Source organism: Eumetopias jubatus, unplaced genomic scaffold, assembly GCF_037043125.1.
Source record: "Eumetopias jubatus isolate StellerSeaLion01/CBP00866 unplaced genomic scaffold, mEumJub1_p1.0 scaffold_10, whole genome shotgun sequence".
Lineage (NCBI taxonomy): Eukaryota > Metazoa > Chordata > Mammalia > Carnivora > Otariidae > Eumetopias > Eumetopias jubatus.
In genome coordinates this window covers 23,074,117-23,098,471 of record NW_028274816.1, presented here as the reverse complement: position 1 = coordinate 23,098,471, position 24,355 = coordinate 23,074,117, and the positions used below count along the sequence as shown (strand labels likewise).

The 24,355-nt window shown below is 51.9% G+C and overlaps 2 protein-coding genes across 10 annotated transcripts in view; both read right to left on the bottom strand.

Annotated features, from left to right (window-relative positions):
• Positions 1 to 122: 122 nt before the first annotated feature.
• HAS3 (hyaluronan synthase 3) lies at positions 123 to 21,363 on the bottom strand. 4 transcript variants are annotated; one of them, XM_088027451.1, is made up of 6 exons: positions 19,481 to 19,619; positions 12,251 to 12,354; positions 7,684 to 8,322; positions 4,281 to 4,382; positions 2,562 to 3,441; positions 123 to 2,236 (listed from the first exon to the last, which is right to left on the bottom strand). In XM_088027451.1, exons 3-6 carry the CDS (start codon positions 8,320 to 8,322, stop codon positions 2,208 to 2,210), a joined length of 1,650 nt encoding a protein of 549 aa, XP_087883577.1. In that variant the 5' UTR covers positions 12,251 to 12,354; positions 19,481 to 19,619; the 3' UTR covers positions 123 to 2,207. The 4 variants fall into 4 exon arrangements, with proteins under 4 accessions (XP_087883577.1, XP_087883578.1, XP_027951060.1 ...); XM_088027452.1 differs by lacking the exons at positions 123 to 2,236; positions 19,481 to 19,619 and adding exons at positions 11,682 to 11,885; positions 21,281 to 21,363 and having other exon boundaries at positions 2,461 to 3,441; XM_088027453.1 differs by lacking the exon at positions 123 to 2,236 and having other exon boundaries at positions 2,578 to 2,833; positions 2,926 to 3,441.
• Positions 21,293 to 24,355, bottom strand: part of TANGO6 (transport and golgi organization 6 homolog) — a 194,758-nt gene continuing 191,695 nt past the window's right edge. For 3 of the 6 annotated variants that reach the window (XR_015769133.1, XR_015769136.1, XR_015769135.1), the window contains 2 exons: positions 21,580 to 21,637; positions 21,355 to 21,495 (listed from right to left, as the gene is read on the bottom strand). Coding sequence is in view for 2 of the 6 variants with exons in the window: in XM_088027448.1 (XP_087883574.1) it covers positions 21,608 to 21,637 (30 nt within the window). In the remaining 4 variants the exon portion in view is untranslated. Of the gene's footprint in view, positions 21,496 to 21,579; positions 21,638 to 24,355 lie in introns of all 6 variants that reach the window. The other 3 variants (XM_088027448.1, XM_088027449.1, XR_015769134.1) reach the window with 3 other exon arrangements.

Sequence of the window (24,355 nt, the reverse complement as noted above, 5' to 3'; positions counted from 1 at the left end):
TTTGAGTTCCACTGCCAACTACCCTGACAAAACTATTTCTACTCAAGTACCTCTTTTGAAACTGGAATAAAACCAGTTTAAGTACAAGGAGGAAGTTCAGAGATAACCAGCATTATGTGAGAATCTTTATTTTGACAAGTGTATAAAATACTCGACCTGAAAAGTAAAAAAAAAAAAGTAAAAATAAATACGTTTACAAATCATTGTAGAAAGAATACAAAAGGGTTAAAATTCTCAATGAGGAAAAAACCAAAATGTGTCCAGTTGTATAAAGGCTCTTCCCTTGCAAGAAACGGGGATAAAGCTGAAGACCCAGTTTGGTTTCGCTGCTGAAAAATATACAAAATAACTTAGAAAAACCAGTCGAGGTCAAACGTTGTGAGCCCACTACTTGTACCTGCCTACTCTTGATTTGAGCTAGGTTGATAACCACAGTGCGAGGCAGAGCTGAATGTAGGACAACCAGGAGTTCTCCATCCAGGAGTCTATCCTACCTTAACCTTCAAGTAAAAGCTGAAGAAAAACAAGCCCTTAGTGAAGTCTGAGCTCTGCAATTGGCTGACCGGATTTCCTCCATTGTAGTGCTCAAAATAGTTTACTTGGCCCGCAGAAACACGGAAAAGCCTGGAACAACTGCCTTTAGCAAATGCCTGCAGCCTCTTCCCGGCCTTCATGGGTTGGGCCCAACACCAGCCAGCAGTCTTAACCAGAGGCTCAGGGTCTGTGAATCAGCAATGTTGGCTGCACCTGGAAAACCCTTGCGTTCACGGGAGAAGAAAGAAAGCACCAGGGTTTGCCAGCCTGTGGCTCAGAGCACACTTGGTTCCTTTGTAGGGAGCACCTGGGCACACTAGAGGCTTGCCCCCTCAATGACTGTCTACCTTAGTGCTGGTTCTGAGGGCTTAGCAGGCCCTGCCAAGAATGGACATTTGGAGAGCGCAAGCAGGCACTCGTGCAATCAAGCATCCCCTAAGTCAAAGGCTTAGTCAAGATCCCAGGTTTCAAACCCAAGAGCGGAGAATAGTCTGTGGATTGCAAATCTCCAGAAAATGCCTTCTCTCACAACCCCCAACAAGCAGAAGAAAACCAAAGCTTCAAGGAGTATGAGAGAGAAAGGAAGAACCTTAGAATTTAGGAACCAATTCCATCTCTGAATTTGGTTTCTGGAAAGAAGCAAGCAAGTGCAATAATGACTATCCACAACTTGGCTAAGAATTCCCTGGAGAAGCCACTGAGGAGAATGGACAGTCTCAAAGACGACAAGCTTGGATTTGAGGCTTCACTTAGGGAACACTGAAAAGCTTTTCATTGGAGATGATTGTCAAGAACTGTAGCCTGAAAGTCATGCACGCTTAGCCAGCTGCTAAGGAATCTGTTCAAGCAGTTCCAAGATTGTAGTTAGTTTGGTCAGAGGCTCCTAATTGTTTTTGCCCCCACTTGCTGAGGGGAGGGGTGCCTATGGCAGAGGGGCCTGGGAGAGCCCAGGCTCTGTCTCTGACCACCTTGAAAAACTTCCCCAATGAGAAAGAGGGTGGGAGAGGTGACTGCATCACCTCGAAGAAAGCAAAGGAAGGAGGCTCTCTTCGACTCACAGTGGAGTTTGAGAGAGGAATTCAGGAGTATACGGGGTCAAGTACCTGAGCCCTCACTTCCTTTCTGAGCATGTTGGGGTTTCATCTTCCTGGTAGGTGACCAAAACATTTCCTCTCCCCAGCAGAGATCACAGACAAGTTCATCTAGATGTCGGGCAGTTTCCAGGTGAGATACATTCGGCCCAAGGCCTCCATATAGCCCCTGGCCTTTAGCACCACCACCAATCTTTGTTCCTCCTGGCAGACTTTCATTTTTAACCTAGATATATATACACACACTCAAAAGCAGTTCAGTGCTAACTCCCTGCTAGTTTGGTTCATCCTTGGGATGTTGAGATGTGGAATGGAGTATGTCACATAATAAAGCACCATTCCTGGACCCTGTTTTCTCATGCCCAAAGATCAGGCTTCTGGGCCTTATATCTCAGGCACAATCTTATTGCATTGATAGCTAGATGTGGGGGGGGGGGGGTGCGGGACACATTACTAGCTGGTCCAGATCTCTCAGGAGTTCTCCCACCACCTCTGGTTGTGTTCAGATGGTCTAAGAGAATTCTCCCTTGCCCAGGCTGTCACTTACCTATCAGAAGTTGCCATTGATTGGAACTAACTGGTTTAGCACACTTCTGGGTTCCCCGTGGATCCTGGGGGAGGAGGTGGAATATTTCCCAGCGGCCACCACGCATGCAGAGGCAAGCAGATGGGTGGTGTGAAAATAGCCCTCTGAGCTGGATGGCGTTGCCTCCTGTAAGAACTGCCCCAGACCGTATAGTACAGGCACCACTCTTTGCACTGCAGATTTGTCCTATGGACCATTAATAAACTAAAACAGCACTCCCTCCTCCCTCCCACCCCATCTTTTCTCTTCCATTCCCCTTCCCTCCCTTACCCATTGCACTTGTCCCACTCTGCTTGGGGGGCTGTGTCACACCTCAGCAAAAGCTAAGCTGTACTGCTCTGGTTTCTTACCACATCGCCGGGCGATTATGGCCAGATACAGCATGAGGAGGGCCACCCAGTAGCAGCCGTACAGGATGGCCCCAGAAACCAGGAAGGCTAGCTCCGTCTCACTGAACAGATCCTGGCAATAAGCTGTGTAGGCCAGCCCCCCTAGAAGGACCGCTACCCAGATGGACACAGGGATGAGGCCAATGAAGTTCACCACGATGGTTTTTCGGCCAGAAGTGCCCCAGCCAGACTTGTTGATGGTAGCAATGGCAAAGATCTTGGCTGGCAGGAGGCTGGACATATAGAGAAGAGAATAGAGGGACATGAAGATCATTTCTGCATTGCCCCGAAGGAAGCAGGCGTAGGTAGCTTTGATAATGCCCACCAGCTGCACTGTCAGCAGGAAGAGGAGAATATTCCAGATGCGGCCTCGGTAGAAAAGCTGTATGACCGTGGCAATGAGGAAGAAGGGGAAGAAACCTGTGACCACCGATTCGTAGGTCATCCAGAGGTGGTGCTTATGGAACCACAGAGAGTTGTAGAGCCACTCCCGGAAGTAAGACTTGCTCCAGCGCGTCTGCTGGTTGAGCCACCGGAGGTACTTGGTGGGGGTCTCTGTGAGGCACTTGGAGCGTGCTGTATACTTAGTCCGGTAGCCGAGGCTCAGGACCCGGTTGGTGAGGTGGCGGTCATCTCCAAAGCTGCACTTGCTGCCTAGGAACTTCTGATGGTACCAGTCCTCCAGGAATTGCTGGAGGAGGCTGTTGCGGTACATGCCCAAAGGCCCACTGATGCACTGCACACAGCCAAAGTAGGACTGACAGGCCCGCTCCACATTGAAGGCCATCCAGTACCGCACACTGCTCAGGAAGGAGATCCACGAGTCATACTTGTTGAGGATCTGCAAGGGAACCAGAGATGCTGGGCCTCCTCACCTGAGGACTCGAGCCCCGGGAGAGAGACACCAGAGGCCATGAGGCCTCCCTTACCCTGAGTTCTGTAGCCCCCTGCTCAGATACCTGGCCATCAGTCCTAACCCAGCCAAAGCTGGGAAACCTGAGGCTCGGAGGAGCCAGCGGTACCTAGTCACTTCCCCCAGCACCTCACTGCCATCTGCACTGACTGCCCCAGTGAAGTTCCTCAAGCAGTCAGAGCCACCTTCCATCTCAGGAAACAGCCTGTGGTGGTGGCAGAGAGGAAGACTCGGGAAGGATGCACAGCGACCCCCCCCCCCCACCAGCCATTTATCTTGACCCTTCTCTAGTTGGAAAGCTTCTCAGGAAGACCTGATGTGTTACCAGCATTCCCTCTGGAAGAAGATCTGGCTCTGTAATCTTACCATACTGCCCTGTTCTTACCATTCAACGCAACTTCCTAAAAAACAAGGGTTTCTCAAGGGCCTAACTCGGGAGGTGCTTGTTGCATCACCACCAAGGAGCACCCTTCATGATCAGGAGCCCAGAACATGGAGCCCCTCCCAGCAGCATGGGCTCTCTACTACATACCTGTTGAGTGATTTTCTTTTTCCTCAGGTTGGAAAAGACCAAAAAAGGAATTTCTCACTACTAAGTGAGCCCTTCGATACTAGTGAAAACTATCACAGAAACCCCCCCCACACACACACACACACTCCTCCAAAATACTAGGTAGTCAAGATGCTCACTTCCCAGGCATATCCATTGGATTGGGAAGCTGAAAGAGTCTAGGCCCCACCCCCAGGAATCCCTGGTTACTTCTTACTTGGACATCTCCTCCAACTCCCCCTACTTGGGGGTCTTCCTCCAGGACTCGAAGCATTTCGATGGTGCAGGCTGGATCCAGCACAGTGTCAGAGTCACACACCTGTAGAGGGAGTGCATGGTCAGCCCATTTTGACCTTGGGCCTGTGTACACCGTATACTGCTCACTGCTTCAGGGACATAAACACCTTTCAAAGGGTTCACTTCCAGCCACTAGCAAAGAGATTTATGCTAAACAGAAGAGGTGAGATGAATAACAAGTAAGGAAAAGGAGAGCTAGGCTGAGAGAGAAACCCTGGAGACTCAGTGTCAGGGACAAATGCTTAGCACTGAGCAAGTTTTTAGCCTCTTATAGAGCCAGGCTCCACAAAAATGGTCTCAGAACGTTTCCCTGGGGGAAAAGGAGGTACACATTGAAATCAGATGTCAGGTACAGTGGCTAGACCCAGGCCAGCAGACACTCCAGGTTAGGTGAAGAAATGGCTCTTGCCAGAGGCTACTGCCCAAAGCCCTCTCAGAGATTAACATGGTATTCCCAGTTTCAGCCTCTGGTCTGGACAACCTGCAGCAAATGTGGAGGATATATCTACCCAGTCATAGGTGCCCCGCTAATATGGCTGTAAGGCCTGAGCTCCTTTGGCTAAGTCTCTAAGGTCAGGGCATGCTATGTCCAAGGGCTGCTCTCACCTGGATTCTCAGGAGCTTGAGTCTGGCACCTTAAACCACTTGGCTATCCTGACGTGACACTTGGATCGATTCTGGATGAGCATGGAGGCTGGCCACAGCTGCCTCCAACCAGAGCTGAGGTCAAATCCTGCCCTGTTGCCCACCTTCCCTAGGGAGGCTCATGGTCTAACAGGTGGCTCCATTATTAGTTGAACCTGAGCTATGAACACTTACCCTGCTGGCTGACTCCTTGTCTATTTTCTATGAGACAACTGAGGTGATACAGAGAGCCCAGATAATCACTGGCAGAACAACAAAGAACAGTACCCACAGATAAGCCCAAACCTTGTGTTGCACAAGTCCAAAATACTTTTAGTAAAGTTGCTAATGCCTGCAGGAAGGGGGCTGCCCCCCCCCCACAAAAACCTTGCTGGGTTTTCTCTTGCCATTCTGGAAGACATGGTGGCCACAGCCAAGCAGCAGAAGGTTGAAGGGATCCAGGCAGAGCCATCCCACCTGTTCCCTCCTACCTCCCCACCAACACACCTTGGGAGAGGGTGCCTGGAGGGCTTCGGGCCAGACTCCCAGAGCCTCTTCAGCTGACAGGCCAGGCTTTCCAGTGCTGCCAGTCTCAGGGCTACTTCCTGCCCTGACCCTAACCCGTTCCTCATGCTGCTCAGCTTCCTTCACTCCAGGGAGGTCTTTCTAACAGAGCAGTGTTAGGGAAGTTAAAGCTCTTGGCTGCATGGGTTTCCCCACCGGCTGAAGCAGGGCTATCTCCCTCAGAGGGAAAGACACACCCATAGCAGGACTGTTGGAAGACAGGCTGAAATCCACCAAATTGAACTGAAGCCCAGGCTGCCCCAGGCAGTGAGCCCAGAGCCATCAAGAGAAAGGCTGGCTCAGGTGTGTGAGCCTATTTGCTGATCCATCAGAATGAATCCACAGGAAATGATCAGTAAAGGAAGAACGTGTGGCAGGTTTTGGGAGTTCTGTGCAGCAAGGGAGGACACGACAGAGTCCCTGTGGCTTGAGCATGTGCCAGAGCTCAAGGGCTTTTCCTCTGCCTTCTGAGTTTCCAGGAAAGCACCAGAGGCCCCTTGACCCTAGATGAACTGCAGAATCAAATGCCTCAACATCCCTCCCTACAAGGCCGAGGAGGTCCTTGGCCCTAGGAAGACAGAAAAAGGTCAATGTACCAATTCACTTGAGGATGCAACTTCCAAAAAAGCCAAAAACCAAACATCTGTGGCAAGCTAATTTTAGGTGGGTACAGTAGAGAACATTTCAATATTGGTGTACTCAACATGCCCTCAGCAAGACTGAGCTGGTACGCAGGTGGGCTGCCATGACACCTGCTATTCATTCAAGTGCTGGGCAAAATCCTCTGGCATGTGCGGAGAAGGAATCCAACAGAAAAATGGACATGTGGATGCTGGACCGGAAATCTGGGGTTCTGGGTGCAGTTTCTACTTGGTACTTAAGTGTGTGAGCTTTTCATCAGTTCCTTCTAGGTTCTGTTATTTGAAAATTGGGAGCTGTGTTAACTGTGCCAACCTAATAAAATTTCCAGCTGGGTGTCAGTGACCTTTTTGACTGGAAGCTGGGCAGGATCTGGTCAGGGTCCTAGCCCTGCCAAGACGCTGCAGAATTAAGCTGGGGGATGAGTCACTGCTGTGACTTCCCCCCACTTCACAAACACCACTTTGACATTGGGTAGAGTAGGGCTCTCTGGCCCGTAACTAAAACAATAGTTGAGTACTTCGGAGCATGATTTGTTTTGCTCTTCACCACACCTCCTTATGGAGAGATTCATCCCCACGTTACCAATGCTGAGGCACAGTGGATACAGGCAGACTGCCTAGGCTCAAATCTCATCTCTGCACCTTACTGCTGTGTGACATTAGGCAAGTTACTTAACTTCTCGGGGCTTCAGTTTCACCTTCTATGAGTGGCAATAGTAACAGTATTTATCCTCTAGCAGTATTACGAGGGTTAAAAGAACTAGTATGGGGGCGCCTGGGTGGCTCAGTTGGTCAAGCGACTGCCTTCGGCTCGGGTCATGATCCCGGGGTCCTGGGATCGAGCCCCACATTGGGCTCCCTGCTCGGCTGGAAGCCTGCTTCTCCCTCTCCCATTCCCCCTGCTTGTGTTCCCTCTCACGCTGTCTCTCTCTCTCAATTAAATAAATAATATCTTTTAAAATAAATAAAAGAACCAGTATGTAGGGGCGCCTGGGTGGCTTAGTTGGTTGAGCGTCTGCCTTCGGCTCAGGTCACGATCCCAGGGTCCTGAGATCGAGTCCTGCATCGGGCACCCTGCTCAGCAGGGAGCCTGCTTCTCCCTCTGCCCACCACTCCCCCTGCTTGTGCTCTCTCTCTCTCCCCCTCTGACAGATAAAATCTTTAAAAAAATATATGTATGAAGCGCCTACATTGGGGGGGGGTGTGGTATGAATTAAGTGCTATCCACTTGTTAGCTCTTACTAGTATTGGCACACCAGTCCAGAGGCCCGCCCTCAATCACAGAGCTAAGTAGAAGAACCAGGATTACATCCCTGGGCTTTATGACCCCAGGACTGCTGTTCGGAGCAGCAGTTACCTCATTGCCTTCTGAAGTTCAGAGGAAGGATGTACACAACACAGGCGACCTTAACCGGACCTAAAATTCCTACCCAGTATGTCCAGCCGGCTGGATATGTCCACACGGCCGCACATTCCTGGTAAAGGCGCGCTTACCTGGATGTAGTCCACTGAATCGCCAAGAGCCTTGAAAGCCGTGTACATGACCTCTCGCTTGCCTCCCCATTTCTGCATGATGCACGAAAAGGTGCTGGTTCGCACCACATCCCGCACGCGGTCCATGCCCTCCTGCAGGCTGGCCTCCGTCTCCCCCTCCCCCGCCTCATGGAAGTTGCTGCGCCACACAAAGAAGCCAGCTTGCTCAGTGCCGCCTAGCACCTCGTGGAAGATATCCAGCATGTAGGCGTCCTCCTGGCGATTGCCATCCACCACCATGACCACCTTGAGGTCAGGGAATGCGATGCGCTGGGCTGAGCGCAGGCACTTGCGCAGATAGTCAGGGTCCTCCTGGTAGGCAGCGATGCAGAGTGCCACCGAGCGCTGCGACGGGGCAGCGGGGACTTTGAGCGGCCAGCCTGCCCGCCGCATCCGCCGGTGCTCCAGGAAGGCAAACAGGCTCTGGATGAGCAGGTGCAGGCCCAGGATGGCCCCATACAGGCCAAAGGACAGGTAGTGCTTTTCTGTGTGAATGAACTGGTAGCCTGTCACGTAAGCTGCCAGGATGCCACCCAGCACCGCCAGGGCAAACAGGCTGGTGCCCACCACACGCAGGGCTGTCGTCAGCTGCACCGGCATCTGGTGGGAGACGGAGGGAGGTGTGGAGTCAGGAGGCAGTCAGTGGGAGTGGGGGCGTTTTCTCGGGCAGGCCCAGAACAGGGAAATGAGCCACTCATCAAAACCATTGCCCCTGACTGAGCATGACTACGACCCGTGTGTATACTCAGAAGCCAGGCCCCTGGGGTTCGAATCCCAGCTCCGCCGCTTCCTCTCTGTGGGACTCAGCCCTGCCCCTTGGTTCATTCATCTGTGACTCGTGGACTGCAGCAATAACCTTGTAGCATCTTTGAGGGTGAACTGGATTACATATGTAAAGCAGTTCGAGTAGCATTTATTCTTGTTAGACAAACCAAAGCGAGAAAGAGCTCTGTGATGCCCACCTGGTGGATGGTGGTCCTGGGATCTGCCTGACCCAAAGCTCGTCTAGGCAACCTTCAGGAGGGGTGAGCCAGAGGCAGCCCTGAGCAGGCGAGGGGCCCGGGAGGGAGGATGACTAGGGAGGCAGCCAGAGGCCAAGAGCTTCTACCCGCCCTGTACCCACCAGGGTCTCGTGCAGAGTGAGGGGAAGTAAAACACAGCCACCCATGAGGCCCGCGAACAAAGTGGGGGAGGAAAAGATCAGAAACAGCAGGAAACATAAAGAGGTGGGGGGGCAACTTCTCGCTCTTGAAACAGCAAAATCAGTAAGAGAAAGTTTCCCTGTGGGGCGCCTGGGTGGCTCAGTCATTAGGCATCTGCCTTCGGCTCAGGTCATGGTCCCAGGGTCCTGGGATCGAGCCCCGCATCGGGCTCCCTGCTCCGCGGGAAGCCTGCTTCTCCCTCTCCCACTCCCCCTGCTTGTGTTCCCTCTCTCGCTGTGTCTCTCTCAGTCAAATAAAATCTTTAAAAAAAAAACAAAAAACAAAGTTTCCCTGTGTTCTCTGCTGTCTCACCTTTTTCTCATCTACCGGAGAGGCAGGAAAGAAAGGGAAAGCAACTGGGAAAAGCAGACCAGGAAAAAGAGGAAATGAGAGCTGGGGTGTGGACAGCTCTCCTGGAAGCCCAGCGGTCGGTCGGGGCGCCAGAGGGAACTGCAGCCACCACTGCAGCAGCCTGGGAGGGCTGGCTGCCCGCAAAGCCCCATCCACTTGGTCCTAGTGCCCGCATGGCACCTCCGTGCTCGTCCGCCGGCCCTGCCACCCCTTCTGCCCTAAGTCCGGGCTCCCAGCAGCTGCCCTGTCGGCAACATCTGGGTTTTAATGAAAACAGCTTAGCACTCAGCACCGAAGACTTGTGCTTGAGACACAGCTCTACCACCTCCTGGCTGCCTGACCTTGTCCAAGTGGTCTGAGACTTGGGGTCCCCCAAGGGGGGGTTCTAATGGTTTCTTGCTCCATAGGTCTCAGGTAAATAAGTTCCCGGAAATTAGCACTTCCTGCCCTGAAGGATGACCCAGGTGGGAAGGCTGATTGGGGAAGAGAGGAGGGGCTGATGAGGACAGCTCCCCACTCCTCATTCTGACCCACGCCTTCCCATCTCCTCTCTTTGCCACCTGCCTGATCTGGAGAATCCCATTTCCAACACCACCCACCCACCCACCCTCTACAGACCACGGGGTCTCGCTTCCAAGCTTGCTCCAACTCTAGGTCTTACTGGAACCAACCCTTGAGCCCCACTCCAACACAAATGCACCTTCATGTGAGGGGAACAGTGCCTGTTCCCCTGGCACCTGCCACATAGGATGGGTGAGGAACACGCGGTCATTGCCTAAGTCCGTCTAGATTCAGGCACCAACAGCATTCCAGCAGCTGCGGTCCGGAAAGTGCTGTTGGCAGCCTTGCTGCTTCGGGAAGCTCGGCCTCTAGACGCTGTACCCCGCCATTCCTGGGAGCCTGCTTCCTCGGCAGGACTCCCAGCCTTCCCCGGTACCCCCGCCCCATGCGCCTGCGGCTCAGGGGCCCCAAAGCCCTGCACCCACTCCAGGAGCACCGCCCCCCCCCCCGCCCCGTAGCCCTCTAGACCTTACACGCCAAAGGGGCGCCGCTGGGCACCACTGCCCACCTGCGCTCTGGGAGAGGGCCGGGGGCGCCGAGGCCAGCCCGGCAACCTGCCGGGTGCTGGCGCCCCGCCTCGGTGCAATGCCGGAGGCGGCGCCCACCAGGTTAATGCAGCCGGGAAGGCACTCGCCAGGCTTCTCATCCCCGCCTGAGCCTCGCCTTCTGGCAAAGGCGGCGCCGGCCACACCCACGTGCCGGTTTCCCACGACTCAGCAGGGAAGGAACGGAAAACCCGAGGAATCAGGCAGACCAGGCCCCGCTCATCTCCTCTGGGCCCCAGCTACCTTGGCAAAGTGTGCCTGCAGACAAAGGCAGCATCTCCGGTGTCGCCGGCCCCTTCCTCTCGCGGGCAGGACCCCCAAATCCCGCACACGAATTGGAGGCACTACCCTGGCACCCCGTACCCCACCGAGGACCAAAAATGTCCCGCAGCCAAAACCCCACGAGCAATTAGGTGCTGGTGCGGGCTCTGGCAGAGGCGCCCCTGCCCAGATAGGGGGCCTGCCACCTCAAGCGGGGAGAGGGGAGCCTCGACCACCTCTCACCCACCCCCATTTCGTTCAGATGGAATCCTCTAGAGCTCGGAACCCGTAGGCTAAAGCGCACCCGGCTTCAAGGGAACTAGGTTGGGGGGCGCTCCCTAAGACACCTCCCCCCAGATGACTGAAGGAGAAAACCCTCGGCCAAGGACGCACGCCGCCAATCTACACCCGAAACTTTGTAGGGCTGCCGGTGTGCGGCCTCTACAGCTGACAGGTGTGCCCTGCTACGGGACCCACACGCGGCGGGATGGGAAACTTGCGCGCGGGGTTGGGGCTTTTTCCCTTGCGCCTGGCCGCCCGGCCGCCCTCCCGGCCCCTCCGAGCCGGCTGGGGAAGGGGAGGTAGGGCCCGCAGATACAGGCGGCCGTGGCCCGGCTGACCCGCAGGGCCCACAGCGCCCGGCATCCTGGTGCGGGACAGGTGCGAACCCCCCAGCAGGAGTGGGGGAGGGAGAGACTCCCACCAGCCTCGTGCCCCGCACCGTCGTCCGCCCCCTAATCCATTCACAAAACAGAAGCCGCAAGGGAGGAAGGGAGGAGAGGATGGAGGAAGAAAGGGAGGAGGGGTCAGTGGGGAAGGGGCTGCAGGAACCACCGCCGGGAAGCCTGGGGACACTGCAGCCCTCAGCCGGCCTCCCGGCGCCGGACGCAGCGCCCGCACAGGGCGGGGGGAGGGGGGTAGCGGGGGAGGCGGTGGGGGTCCGCCAGGCTCGGCCAGCGGCACCCCTGGAGCTCGGCGCAGCCCCCGCGCGGCGCGGCCCGCCCCTCCGCTGTGGCCGGCTGGCCGGGCCCGCGCTCACCGTGCCGCCGGCTGCCCGCGCTCCGGTGCTCAGCAGGCCCGCGGCGGCTCCATGCCCCTCCTCCAGCTCCTCGCCGCCGCCGCGCCTCTCTCTCTCCCCGGTGCGCCGCCGCCGCCGCGCGCTCCGACTGACGAGCGCCGGCCCCACGGAGCCGCCTTTAAGTACCGAGCGCGTCCCCGCCGGGAGAGGCGCCCTCCTCCGGCCCTAGGGCCGGGAAAGTTGGAAAGAGTGGGAGGGCTCCCCCGAGGGCCGCGAGGAGCACCCCCTTATTGGCTCAGTCGGAGGGAGATACACGCGGCCGGCGCTCGGCGGGACGCCGGGTCCCGCATGCATGCGGCTCCAGCCTCGGTCTCTGCGCCCTGGAAGGTGGGTTCTCCCACGGCGGCCAGAGGCCGAGCTCCTCCGCGCTCGCCCCGGGGCCAGCTGCCCAGGAGGAGGCGATCATTGTGCTCAACCCAGAACCCGAAGCGTTGTTAACTTTCAGTATAACCCCTAGCGACTTCCAAAACTGTTAACTCTCCATTCCGCCTCCCCCGCGCCCGGCTTTCTAAGCCTCGCAATCTACTCACTCTGCAAAACCGCCGAGGCGATGGAAATCTTCCCCCGACTGCGGCACGCCGAGGGGCTGTGCGCTGTATAGGGTACTCCCTAAAACAGAGACAGCAGAACCTTCCTGCCGGCAAAAAGAAGAGGCGCAGAAGAGAATAATTATCAAATATAAAAAGACTGTTCAAAGAAGGTGTTAACAATTGTGACAAGCTTAGCTTTGGATTCCGCAGTGGGGCGCTGATGACTTTGAGGGTTTGCAAAAGCTCCAAATGGTTTTGCAGGAACCTTGGAAGTTCCGGTGTCTTAAAGCCGAAACCAATTCCTCCTCCCCTTTTCTTACACCTTTATTTCCGACATCCACAACCTCCTAAATTCCCAACTGACCTTATAGCCAGTGGTTTCCAGGTCCCCAAAAGCTGGTGCTGGACTTGGATGAGATGGGGTGGGGTCAAGGAGAGGTGGGGAGTTGTTAGCAGAGGAAGTTTAGAACCAGTTGAGTTAGAACCCGATTTCTAAATCTCGGAAAAGCTTAGAGAGATCAAAGTAAAGACTAGTTAAAAAAAAAAAAAGTGAATTTACATGTCCTCCAAACACACCTGAGATAATTTCCATCACTTCTTCCCAAGCTGCAACAAATTTATAGCAACATTAGTTGCAGTCTACAAGCTGCTTCTCTTAGAAATCTTAGGGGCCTCGGGCGCCTGGGTGGCTCAGCCGGTTAAGCGTCTGCCTTGGACTCAAGTCATGATCCGCGGCTCTGGGATTGAGCCCCGCTTTGGGCTCCCTGCTGAGCGGGGAATCTGCTTATCTGGCTCCCTCTCTCCCTCTGCCCCTCCCCCTGCTCATGTGCTCACGCACTCGTGCTCTAATAAATAAAATCTTAAAAAAAAAATAAACGTCCGTAATGCATTGGAGACAAGGCATTTTTCATTGACACTGATCTCTGAATAGAATTCTGGTCACTGAGGATCACATCCCTGAGGAATGAGCTTGTAGAATCCAGAATTCTACATTGCTGTTCTCTGGTTGAGGATAACTGGAGTTAACTTTCACTGAGCACCTGCTCCCAGCCAATCTCTTCAATTCTTGTAACGACCCTGTCAAATACTCAGTCCCATTTCTGGGAGGAAGATACTGAGGTTAGTGCCACACAGCTAGTGGCAGAACTGACTCCAAAGTCTTCCTCTTAACCAAAGGCTCCTCTCTCCACCCATGCATTATTCACTCTTCTTAGGGCCTGTCTCAAGTTCAAAACATATTCCCATTGTGGATTCAATACTAGTTTTTAAAAACACACAAAAAAAGAAAATTTAAACCATGTAGCATATTGGTGATGATTTTCTCAAGCCAAAGTGTGAAATGATTTGGTTTCTGTAAAGCAAGATGGAATGGGGTGGAGTGGGTGTCTTTGTTTGCCTGGTGGACCCAGCAATGAGCATGAGTGAGGGTGGGCAGGAAAGTCCCTAAGATTTCTTTCTTTTTTAAGATTTTACTTATTAGAGAGAGCGCACGAGCTCAATCCCAGGACCCCAGAATCATGACCTGAGCCGAAATCAAGTCACACACTTAACCAACTGAGCCACCAAGGCGCCCCAGAAATCCAGATTTTTATGTGAAATCTCCTAATTTTTAAGTGTTGGCAACTAATTCAAATGTTGGAAAAAACAAAAACAGTCCACAGGCCAGGCAAAATGTGTCTGTGAGTCACATACAGCCAACTGGCTACTTGTAAGTGACCTGTTTAGAAGCTGAGGGAATGGAGCAGCCAGTTTGGAAAGATCCTGTCTGCCCTCAACACAACAGCAGCCTGACTTCACTGGGAGCAAGTTTCCTGGGCTGTTCCAGGACCATCTCATGCCTAGTTAATTTCCAAGACTTCAACTCTGTCCCATGGGCTTATTGCTAGCTCACTCAGTTGGCTCCAGGGAGTTTTACAGGTGGTGAGCTAGTCAATTAAAAACTCCTAAATGAACAGCAGGTCCAGATGCAACATCATGAGAACAGTAAACACTCTGCCCATACCAATTGGCTTGGCCCCCTGAATGGCTTCCCCTGAGAAGCAAATTCTTTTTCTGATCTGCAGGGCCAGAGACCCTGTGTTATCAGGCAGCAAGGAGCATCTTCACCTTTGTGGCCAGCCTGTGCCAGGGAGGATTTGCCTGTAATTAACATCCAGTTTGCAGTGCCCTATTTGCATTCACCTCTTGGAGGGGAGAAGGGTAAGGGAATCTTTAAGGGGCTGATATAATAAAGCTCAAGTTTATCTCTGCTTACCACTGGGGATTTAAGAATAGGACTATTTCCACACTCAATCACATAAAAAAGTGAATTCAGATGTTGCTGAATTGGCTTTTACGTGGGTTCCAGAGAATAAGCCTCCCTATTCAGCTCAGTAGTAGAAAATGCATGCTGCATTTCAACATTCATTTGACAAACAGTGAAGACCAGCCCTAAGAAAGGAATGATGCTTTGGCACAAAGAAGTGTCAGGCTGGCCCCTGCCATCTAGACAGTTACCTATTTTGAAGACAAATACACTTGAAAAGTGGTCAACCGGGCACCTGGGTGGCTTAGTCATTAGGCGTCTGCCTTCGGCTCAGGCATGATCCCAAGGTCCTAGGATCGAGCCCCACATCGAGCTCCCTGCTCCACAGGAAGCCTGCTTCTCCCTCTCCCACTCCCCCTGCTTGTGTTCCCCCTCTCGCTGTATTTGTTTCTGTCAAATGAATAAATAAAATCTTAAAAAAAGTGGTCACCATTCAAGGCAATTTATAATTAGATGTTGATGAGAGAATCCAACTAGAAGAGTTTGAGGATTTCAGGAAAGAGATTATCTGTGAGCTGGAATGGGCTGAGCAGAGTTTGTAGAAAGACAAGAACATTCTAGATGGGAAGAAGAGCTTAAGAACAAGAGTAGGTGGGGCGCCTGGGTGGCTCAGTTGGTTAAGCGACTGCCTTCGGCTCAGGTCATGATCCTGGAGTCCCGGGATCAAGTCCCGCATCGGGCTCCCTGCTCAGTGGGGAGTCTGCTTCTCCCTCTGACCCTCCCCCCTCTCATGTGCTCTCTCTCTCAAAAAAAAAAAATCTTAAAAAAAAAAAGAACAAGAGTAGGTAAGGATGCCTGGGTGGCTCCATCGGTTGAGGATCCACTCTTGGTTTCGGCTCAGGTCATGATCTGGGGGGGCAAAGCATCATGAGACCGAGCCCTGCATGGAGCCCCGAAACCCAAACCCCAAGTTGGGCTCCGCACTCCATGGGGAGTCTGCTTGAGATTGTCTCTCGGCCTCTCCCTCTGCCCCCCCCCTGCTCGCACTCTCTCTCTCTCAAATAAATAAATCTTTTTTTAAATTTTATTTATTTACTTGACAGAGAGAGAGAGCGCGAGAGAGGGAACACAAGCAGGGGGAGTGGGAGAGGGAGAAGCAGGCTCCCCGTGGAGCCAGGAGCCCGATGTGGGGCTCGATCCCAGGACCCTGGGATCGTGACCTGCGCCGAAGGCAGACGCTTAACGACTGAGCCACCCAGGTGCCCCTGAATAAATCTTTAAAAAAATTTACACCGAAGAACTTGTAACAGTACCTGCTCTAAGGAGTGTCTGACGAGTTTTAGCTGCTGAGGAGGATGCTAAGGGCAGATTCTGGAGCCTTGAATGACTGAATAAGGAGTTTGCATTTTAACTGGCAGTGATGGAGAACTCTTTTTTTTAAATCTTTATTTATTATTATTTATTTTTTATTTATTACTTATGAGAGACAGAGAGAGAGGCAGAGGGAGAAGCAGGGAGCCTGATGCGGGACTCGATCCCAGGACCCTGGGATTATGACCTGAGCCGAAGGTAGATGCTTAACCATCTGAGCCACCCAGGCGCCCAGTGATGGAGAACCCTTAAAGAAGTCCGAGCAAGGTGGTAATAAGTTACAAGTATTGTCCAGTGACAGCTGAGGTGTGGTCTGGGGGCGGTGGTGGGGTTCAGGAGTAGGAACAGGTGTACGAGGCATGTTAACAAGCCGATCAACCAGACCAAAGGGGCGCAAGCGGGCTGCGTGCACTGTTGGTGCTGCCCTCAGGAAGCGTCCCTGCGGGCAGGCGGTGTCACTATCTTGGGCACAAGTGAGGGTAGGGGTGGAGGAATCATCAAGAGAAAGAGACTTCTATTGTTTAGAGGGACGAAAGGGCCATTCTCCAAGCTTTGGAGGGTTTGAGGTAACTGAAGATGACAGGTCCACAGACAACGATTTCACCTTTCCACCATTCTTCAAATCTAAACTTGTGAAATGCTCAAACACCTTGCACCTGCCATTCAATCTCCCTTGTCACGGCTGGGGCTTGAACCTGCAGGACGAGCCTGCCAGGACCCAGGTGCCGCTCCGCTCCGCTGGTCTCCTAGCGAGTGACGGGGCGGGGACGGGCGGAGGGGCATTCTAGCTGCACAGCTGCCCCCCCTCACCCTCTGACCTCACGCTTCAGTGCTCCTCGATGGCATGCAGCCCGCAGCTTCCAGCGAAGCAAAGCGGAATGGGGGATGGCAGCCAAGCCGTCCCTCCAGGCTCCATCCCATCAACTTCTCTGGGCTGACCATAATCAAAACCTCTTGAAGCTAACGAAAGTGAATTTAAACTGGCCTCCAAAGAATAGCAGGTTATGTCCCCCAGCTGACTAAACAGGGCTTCCTCTTCAAGGCAGCTTAATCTGCAACACTAGTTAATACATAATTCCAAGTGGAAAGTATGTGCCTTGACGACAGCAAGGCAGCTCCGACCCAACAAAGTTATCCTTTCATAACTTGCCCCCTTACCAACAAGTACTCTGTAATCAGCACCCTTTCTGGGGGCTATGTTTGACGAAGCAGGTGTAAGGACTTTTCTGTCCTGCAGTTATAATGGTGAGATTTCACTCCAGTCTCTCTCTCTCTCTCTCCCTCCTTGGATGGAAGAATCGTTTTCATTTCAAATTAAGGGGCCTCTGCTCTGCTGGCGGCCGAGCAGTCAGCCCCTGCTAAGGGGCCAGGTTCTTTTATGCTGGCTGGAAGGTCAGGATTAGAAGGGCACACCAGAACGATAACCGAATATCAAACCAGACCTGGAGATGCTTTTCTTGGAATCCTGAACAGCAAAAGCTCTTCCTGGCCATTTTGCCTTTTTCTCCCTCTCCTAGGTGAATGCAGAAAAAAAATCCAGAAGGCGATTTTCAACCATAATCTCCTTCTTGTTGGGATATTGTGCAGCTACTAAGAATTACGCTCATGAAGAGAATGTAGGAATATGCCAAAATGCTGCTGATGCAAGGTCAAGTAAAAAAAGGCAGGATACAAAATTGTTATGAATGACTACTTTACATTCTTGTTTTCTTTTAAATCCTATAAATTAAAAGGCAAGAGACAAGTTCACCCAGATTATCAGGATCAGGTTTTGTCTGGGGTAGTGGCAATAGATTTTTCTCTTTGCCTTTTTCTCTGTAGTCTCCAAATTTCCTATTAGTAAATAAAATAATTTTGTAATAAAAAGGTATTTTAGGGGCGCCTGGGTGGCTCAGTTGGTTGAGCGACTGCCTTCGGCTCAGGTCATGATCCTGGAGTCTCGGGATCGAGTCCCGCATCGGGCTCCCTGCTCAGCGGGGAGTCTGCTTCTCCCTCTGACCCTCTTCCCTCTCGTGCTCTCCATCTCTCATCCTCTCTCTCTCAAATAAATAAATAAAATCTTTAAAAAAAGGTATTTTAAAATGATATAAATCTTGAATTTATAGAATTTCCTTCTAACCTGGGGCTAGGTGGGGTATAGTCTATATCGTACATGGGTTCAAGTGAAAAGGGTTTGGAAACCTCAGGAAAGAAAAGCAATAAAGGGGGACCTGGTTGGCTCAGTCAGTAGCATATCTGACTCTTGATCTTGGGGTTGTGAGTTCGAGCCCCACATTGGGTGTAGGAATTACTTAAAAAAAAAAAAAAAGAGCAGTCAAGTCAGGAGGGCCAAGATATATATAGGATTAGTGGTAGTCAAAACGTGAGTAATTTGCTTTATTTAAATCCTTCCCAGTGATCCTTTGAGAAAATTTAGCAGAGAAGGAAGGAGTATGCATAGCTGAACTAGCTCATCCAGCACCTTTAGTGAATTATAAAAAGTCTTCCTCTTGGCACACAGCCGGGAGCCATGGCACACCCCAGCTGCTGTCAACCCCCCTTCACCCCCTCATCTAGGATCGTGGTGATCCTGGGTCAGGGAGGGAGGTGCACATGAAAATGGGCTCTAGGTGGACCCTGAAAGGATGCTTTTCCTGAAGAAAAAAAAAAAAGTATATCCAAGAATGATGATGTCAACAGCTTTGCACTGAGGCTGGAGGAAGCCCCAGGGAGAGGTTCTGCTCTAGGTGTTGTAAACTGCCCCCTCCCCACCCCCCTCCGTGTGAGTACTCACGTGAGTGTCCACACCCACATGTGCACAAAACTCACTGTACCCAAAATGGACACATGCATACTTGCTCATTACACAAGCACACACCCACTTTCTGGACTTTAGTAGAACACAATCCCAGTCTATCTTCCCAGCCCCTGTAACAGCCGGAGGGGAACAGATCGCTTCAGGTAATCTTGTTCCAAATTCATTTGGCTCTTGTTACGGTAACATCAACAACAGTGTTTAAATGTGTTGGCATTTCTGCTTTATGTCCTCTTTCTTGATGAAAGACATCATCAGTCACTGTCACAGAGGAGGTCCAAAGATGGATCCTCCCTAAAAGCTATTAGAGAAGAGCCAATGGTGGGGGCAGGTCCCAACAACTCCTTCATGCGGAAGGACCTTCCCCCCACGAAGGATGCCGTACTATGACTTTTTTATTTTTTGGCTAGGACACCCCCTTAACACACAGACACACACACACACACTTCTCTCACTAAGTGAACTAATGCAGTGGTTTTGGCATCTGGCCTGCTGCACAGACTCTGAAAACCTTGGAGCTTTTTAAAAACACTAACGCCTGGACCCTATCCCAGGTCATTTTAGAATCACTGGGGGTGAGCCCCAGGCTTGATTTTTTTTTTTTTTAATTCCTTAGGTGATTCTAAGGTGATTCTATGTATGCAAGGTTGAGAACACATCCAGAGGATTCTCCTCAGCTGACATTTGCAAGTGCATTTCTGGCACCCGGAGGACAGCAGAGAGCCAGCCAATCCCAGACGTGAGCTCCAGAGTGTAGAAGTGTCTGTCCATTTTCCTCTAGCACCATGTTCCTCTGCCACACCTGTCTGAATTAACTGACCTTAAAAACTGAGCAATAGAAGTGCCTGGGTGGCTCAGTCGTTAGGCGTCTGCCTTCGGCTCAGGTCATGATCCCAGCGTCCTGGGATCGAGCCCCACATGGGGCTCCCTGCTCCGCGGGAAGCCTGCTTCTCCCTCTCACACTCCCCTTGCCTGTGTTCCCTCTCTCGCTGTGTCTCTCTGTCAAATAAATAAATGAAATCTTTATAAAAAAACAAGACAAATCTGAGCAATGAACTAATGAGCTACCAAGCCCAAAGGAAAACAGGAAAAGGAGAAAAGGTGCTGGTTTGAACTGGAAATGAGGAGGGAGAGCCAGGGAGAAACACAGAGGAGGATAGGACCAGATGGGCAGGATCAGTCCCCACATCTCTGCAATATACCTGGAATTGGATTGACATCGTCTTTTTGTTGGCAAAGGAGCTGCCTGCCTTTTCTAGGAGAACTGGGGGGTGGGGGGAAACCAGCCAGCCCTTGTCAATGGAAGGACAGGGCTGCCAAAACCTGACTTGGATTAGCTTTCAGTTTCTAAACAAAAGAACTTAAAAAAAAAAAAAAAGAATTTCTGCACTTTGGGGGCTTTTCCTACTCAAAGGATGGGTTAGGGTAACGGGTCTGGGCATGGAGTCCCCATGATCATCTCTCTCCCTTGGTCCTGGCCTTGGCCACGGAAAAATACCCACGTGGCTGATGCTGCAGCCTCTAACCCTGATGCTCACAGTTTCTTTGGGGGAGTTCACAGGGGAGGGGGAGCACTCACCCCTCCCCCACAGCTCTCTGAAGCATCAGCACCACCATTCTTTCAGTAAAGACAGCCTAATTTCAGGCTGGCCCTTCCCTAGGATTAATACGGTCATCATAGGATTGGAAGTTTTGAAAGTGGTGTGTGGTCTAATAAAGGTGTGTTGTATGTTGGGGTGGGGGAGGGCAGAGACGATTGTTCGAGTTCTAGAGACTCTGGAAGTGCGGAGCAGGTGGCTTTGTTCTCCCCAGCGCCAGGCTACCTTGGCGTGTGATGACTAGGGCTGTACATCAGAAAAGCCCCACCCAGGCACCGTTCTGAGCAGGCTTCAGCTCCAAGGCAGACAGCGAAGATTAAATCTTACATCATTTAATAAGCCACTTAAAGGCAGAGAGGGCGCTCCTGCAGTTCCGAAGCTCCCTGCAAACTGCCCTCTCCTGACACCCACAGCTCTCCCCCTCACCCCCGGCTCTGGGGTGCAGGCAGGTGCTGGATGACCAGCCAAGCCTGAGAACTAGTGAACAGAGGAACAAGGTTCTCTGCCCTCGTGCACTTACATCTCCCCTTCCTCTGTGTCCTCCCGTTTGCAAAAACTTACGTCTCTGGACCTTATTTCTCCCTTCCGCAACAGAGGGCTGTTCATTCCAGTCTCATTTTTTTTTTTTCCCCTCTCTCAAGGGAGGGTATGGGATAGAGCTATCAGTGTATATAAGCAAGTAATATAGACGCAACAGATCACAGATTAAAACGATCTGTTGTGATCATTCTGAACATGAAATCTGAGAACTTGACACCCTGCTTCCAGGAGATGAAAGGGTAAAAAAACCAAACCAAAACAACAGCAAACCTTCAAAGGGGGTGTTTCTGGGCTCTGACTGGATCTGTGGGAAGACTTTCTACACTTTCGGTGTTGCACACACTTCTGCTCCCAGGGAGGCCGTCTTGGGTGTCTGCTACCTTAGCCACCCCAGAAAGAAGAACAAGCCTTTAAACAAGCCATTTATGAAAGCTGTTAAGAGTATAGGAGCAGGAAGGCTGGGGAGTTTTAGCGGATCTCACCTCTAGCTGCTGGGCCAACAACGAGGTCAAACACGAGACACAGAACAAGTTCTGGTGTCCGAGGCTGGGTTTGGTGTACGAGGACACTGCTCGCAGGCAATCAGGGCTGACGTTTCACCTGACGTAGGTCGTCCATTTAAACAAGCAGGGAACCACTTTCCGATCCTCACTTATAGTAACACTTTTTTTTTCACCATTTGGAAATACAGTATCTACTGGGGAGCAGCAAAGCACAATGGTTAAAAGCCCAGCTTCGGGAGCCAGATTGCCTGGGTCCAAATACTGGTTTAGCTACTTACCAATGGATATGTAATCTAGGGCGAGTAATTAGCCTCTTGGGTGCCTCACTTTTCCCATCTGTAAAACAGGGATAATAATAATACCTACCTCACTGGCCAGGTGGGAGGATTTAGTGGATTAATAGATCTCAAACACACAGAAGAGTACAATAAGCTCTTTAGAGCGTGAAGATTCTGTTCAGTGATGTAGAGCTAGAGCAGTCGTTTATTTGCGTGTTACAAGATGAACTTGATACTCTGAGGGGCCATCTGACCCAATGTCCTCAGTCTGGTTTGGGAGCCCTGGTCCTTATCCTGGGGACACTCCAAACCCCTTGGGAGGGCATCCCCTAACACCCAGGGCACAGTCTCAGAACGGAGAGTCTGGTAAAAATGGTTTTGGGTTTTTGGTTTTTAGTAGGCTGTACGCCCAACCTGGGGCTTCAACTCACAACCCCTAGATCAAGAGGTGCGTGCTCTACCGACCGAGCCAGCCAGGTGTCCCTGGTAAGAATCCTTTTTAGTAGACCTGCAGGGGCTCATGATTTCTTTCCAGGATGAGTCCTAATAATCTGGTGAGTGTACTTGCAACATGTGTCGTTGCGCCCCCATTGGTGGTTTTGGTATACAGAACACCCCAGCCCCTGCAGATTGTCCAGTCCTTGAATTATTTAGAGCATGGTCTCAACACTTTGCTGTGGAGACTGAACCTATACTTCGTGGGTATTAAAGCAATGTCAACTGAGGATAGGGCAATGTAGATCAGCACACACTTTTTGGTGGACATCGTGGTACTAGCATTTAGAAATGTTCAAAGCCGAGCTCCTGGCTGGCTCAGTCGGTAGAGCATGCAATGCCTGATCTTGGGGTTGTGAGTTCGAGCCCCATGACGGGTGTCGAGATTACTTAAAAATAAAATCTTAACCAAAAATAACAGTGTTCAAGCAGCATGATCCAACATTTACACCTCTTAGGACCTATCCCGTAGAAATGCTTCAGTATGCAGTTATGTTGAGAATCCCTAAAGAATCATTGGAAATTAGAAACAACTCAATGGACCATCAAGAAACAAATGCTTAAACCAGCTCACCTACACTACAGAAGACATGTGCCATCACAAAGGACAGGGAGCTGTGAGTATTGATAGGAGAGTGTGTCCAAGATATATAACTAAGAAAAAAATATGTGGGACAGTATTTATGATTCAATCCTATTTTGGTTTTTGAAAGCAGTAATGCCGGCCTGAATTCATTTGGGAGAAGTGTGAAAGGCAAGAGAGATCTGAAGGGACATGCACGACAATGCCACTGGTAATCCTGGGGTAGGAGTGGAGGTGAAATTGGGGGCATTTTTCTTTTTTGTTTGTTACATGTGTATTACATTTGTTAGAGTTTATGTAACATATGTGATCAGAAAACACACACACACACGCAGAAGCAGCCAGGTATCCATACTTGCGGGCTCTGTCGCTCCTGGGCATCCTCAGAGGTGGCCCGGGACAAGCACAGGGTCTTGGTAGGCATCCCCCAGCACGTGTCAGCAGAAATCAAACTCTATCTTCACGGGACACACGTGCTGAGGCTCATCTGGATATATGAACCCTGAGTTTTCTTCCCAAACTGTGCTCTATACTCATTTGGCGGGGCAGGGGGTAATGGAGAGAGGCTCTCTAGTATTTAACAGAAGTTCGAGAGTTTGGCTGAGACCCAGGAGACGTGCAGCCAAATCCCACCACAGGGGGATAACAATAGCTGGCCTCCCTGTTCCACGAGGTTGTTGTGAGCATCAGACCAGGTTTTGGATGCAAAACGACTTTCTGCACGAAAGGGAACACAGAGCAACTGATCTTCCTATTCTGTGCCCCACGGGGACTGCAGAGGGTCACCAGGAGGGAGGACAGCCCCTGAGCCCCCACCTGGCGGCGCAGAGAACTGCAGAGAAGGACAATAAGCAGGCACGGCCCCTTCCAGGGCCGGTGGTGAGGGTCTGTATTCCCTGTTCACTTCCCAGCACGCAGCCCCGAAACCCCGCTAGCAGGCAAGACAGCTTCCCAGCCCCCAGCAGCATCTCTGTTCCAAACCCTGGTGCCTGCGAGTCAGAGGTGTCGCGCACTGCAGTGAGCCGGCTGCATGTGACTGCAGAATGTCTGTGGCTGCAGAACCCGCTGGAGGACACAGCCAGGCTCTCACGGGTCCCACCTGCTGCGGCCCAGGCGCTGTCAGGCAACAGCGGCTACCGCTCACAGCCCACCTGGAACTCTGCGCCCCACTCCCACCCTCGCCCTTACCACTGACATTCGGCTGAGATCTGGGATTTCTGTGCAAAACGACTACAGAAGCCAATCGGGCTTTGTACAGGTCAGATGAATCATCCCCCAACTCATTGCTCCCAGTTGAACCACTTTCCGCTGCCTCAGCCATCCCTCCAGCTCAGCAAAGTGCTGCTGAGCATCGCAGGCAGGTGCAGGCTCTCACAGACAAAGGGGGGCGGGGGTAGGGGGCCGATGAGGGCAGATCAACACCTTTGCTTTCCAGGAGAAGGGGGCTGGTGAAGAGATGGGGCTTACCACTTCATTCTGATGGAGAGAAAAAGGTGGCTGGGTACACAATTCCTTTGGGCTATAGGCATTTCCCATTTTACAGCATTCATCCATTTGGCCTCAAGGCCTCAAGGCACTTTACAAAAATAAGCTGAAGGGGCTACCCCCATTGCTCAGAGTGGTCCAGCACACCCCACCCTTCCCTGTCGCTCACTCCCCTGGAGCCACCCTGGCCTCCTGGCCCGTCCTCAAACCTGC

What these genes read in the sequence shown, in the direction of transcription:
- HAS3 (XM_088027452.1), bottom strand. Translation starts at nt 8,322, where the DNA reads ATGCCGGTGCAGCTGACGACAGCCCTGCGTGTGGTGGGCACCAGCCTG. An exon ending in ATTCAGTGGACTACATCCAG is followed by an intron (nt 4,383 to 7,683) that starts GTAAGCGCGCCT and finishes CTCCCTCTACAG; the next exon opens with GTGTGTGACTCTGACACTGT. An exon ending in GAGTTGGAGGAGATGTCCAA is followed by an intron (nt 3,442 to 4,280) that starts GTAAGAAGTAAC and finishes GTTCCCTTGCAG; the next exon opens with ATCCTCAACAAGTATGACTC.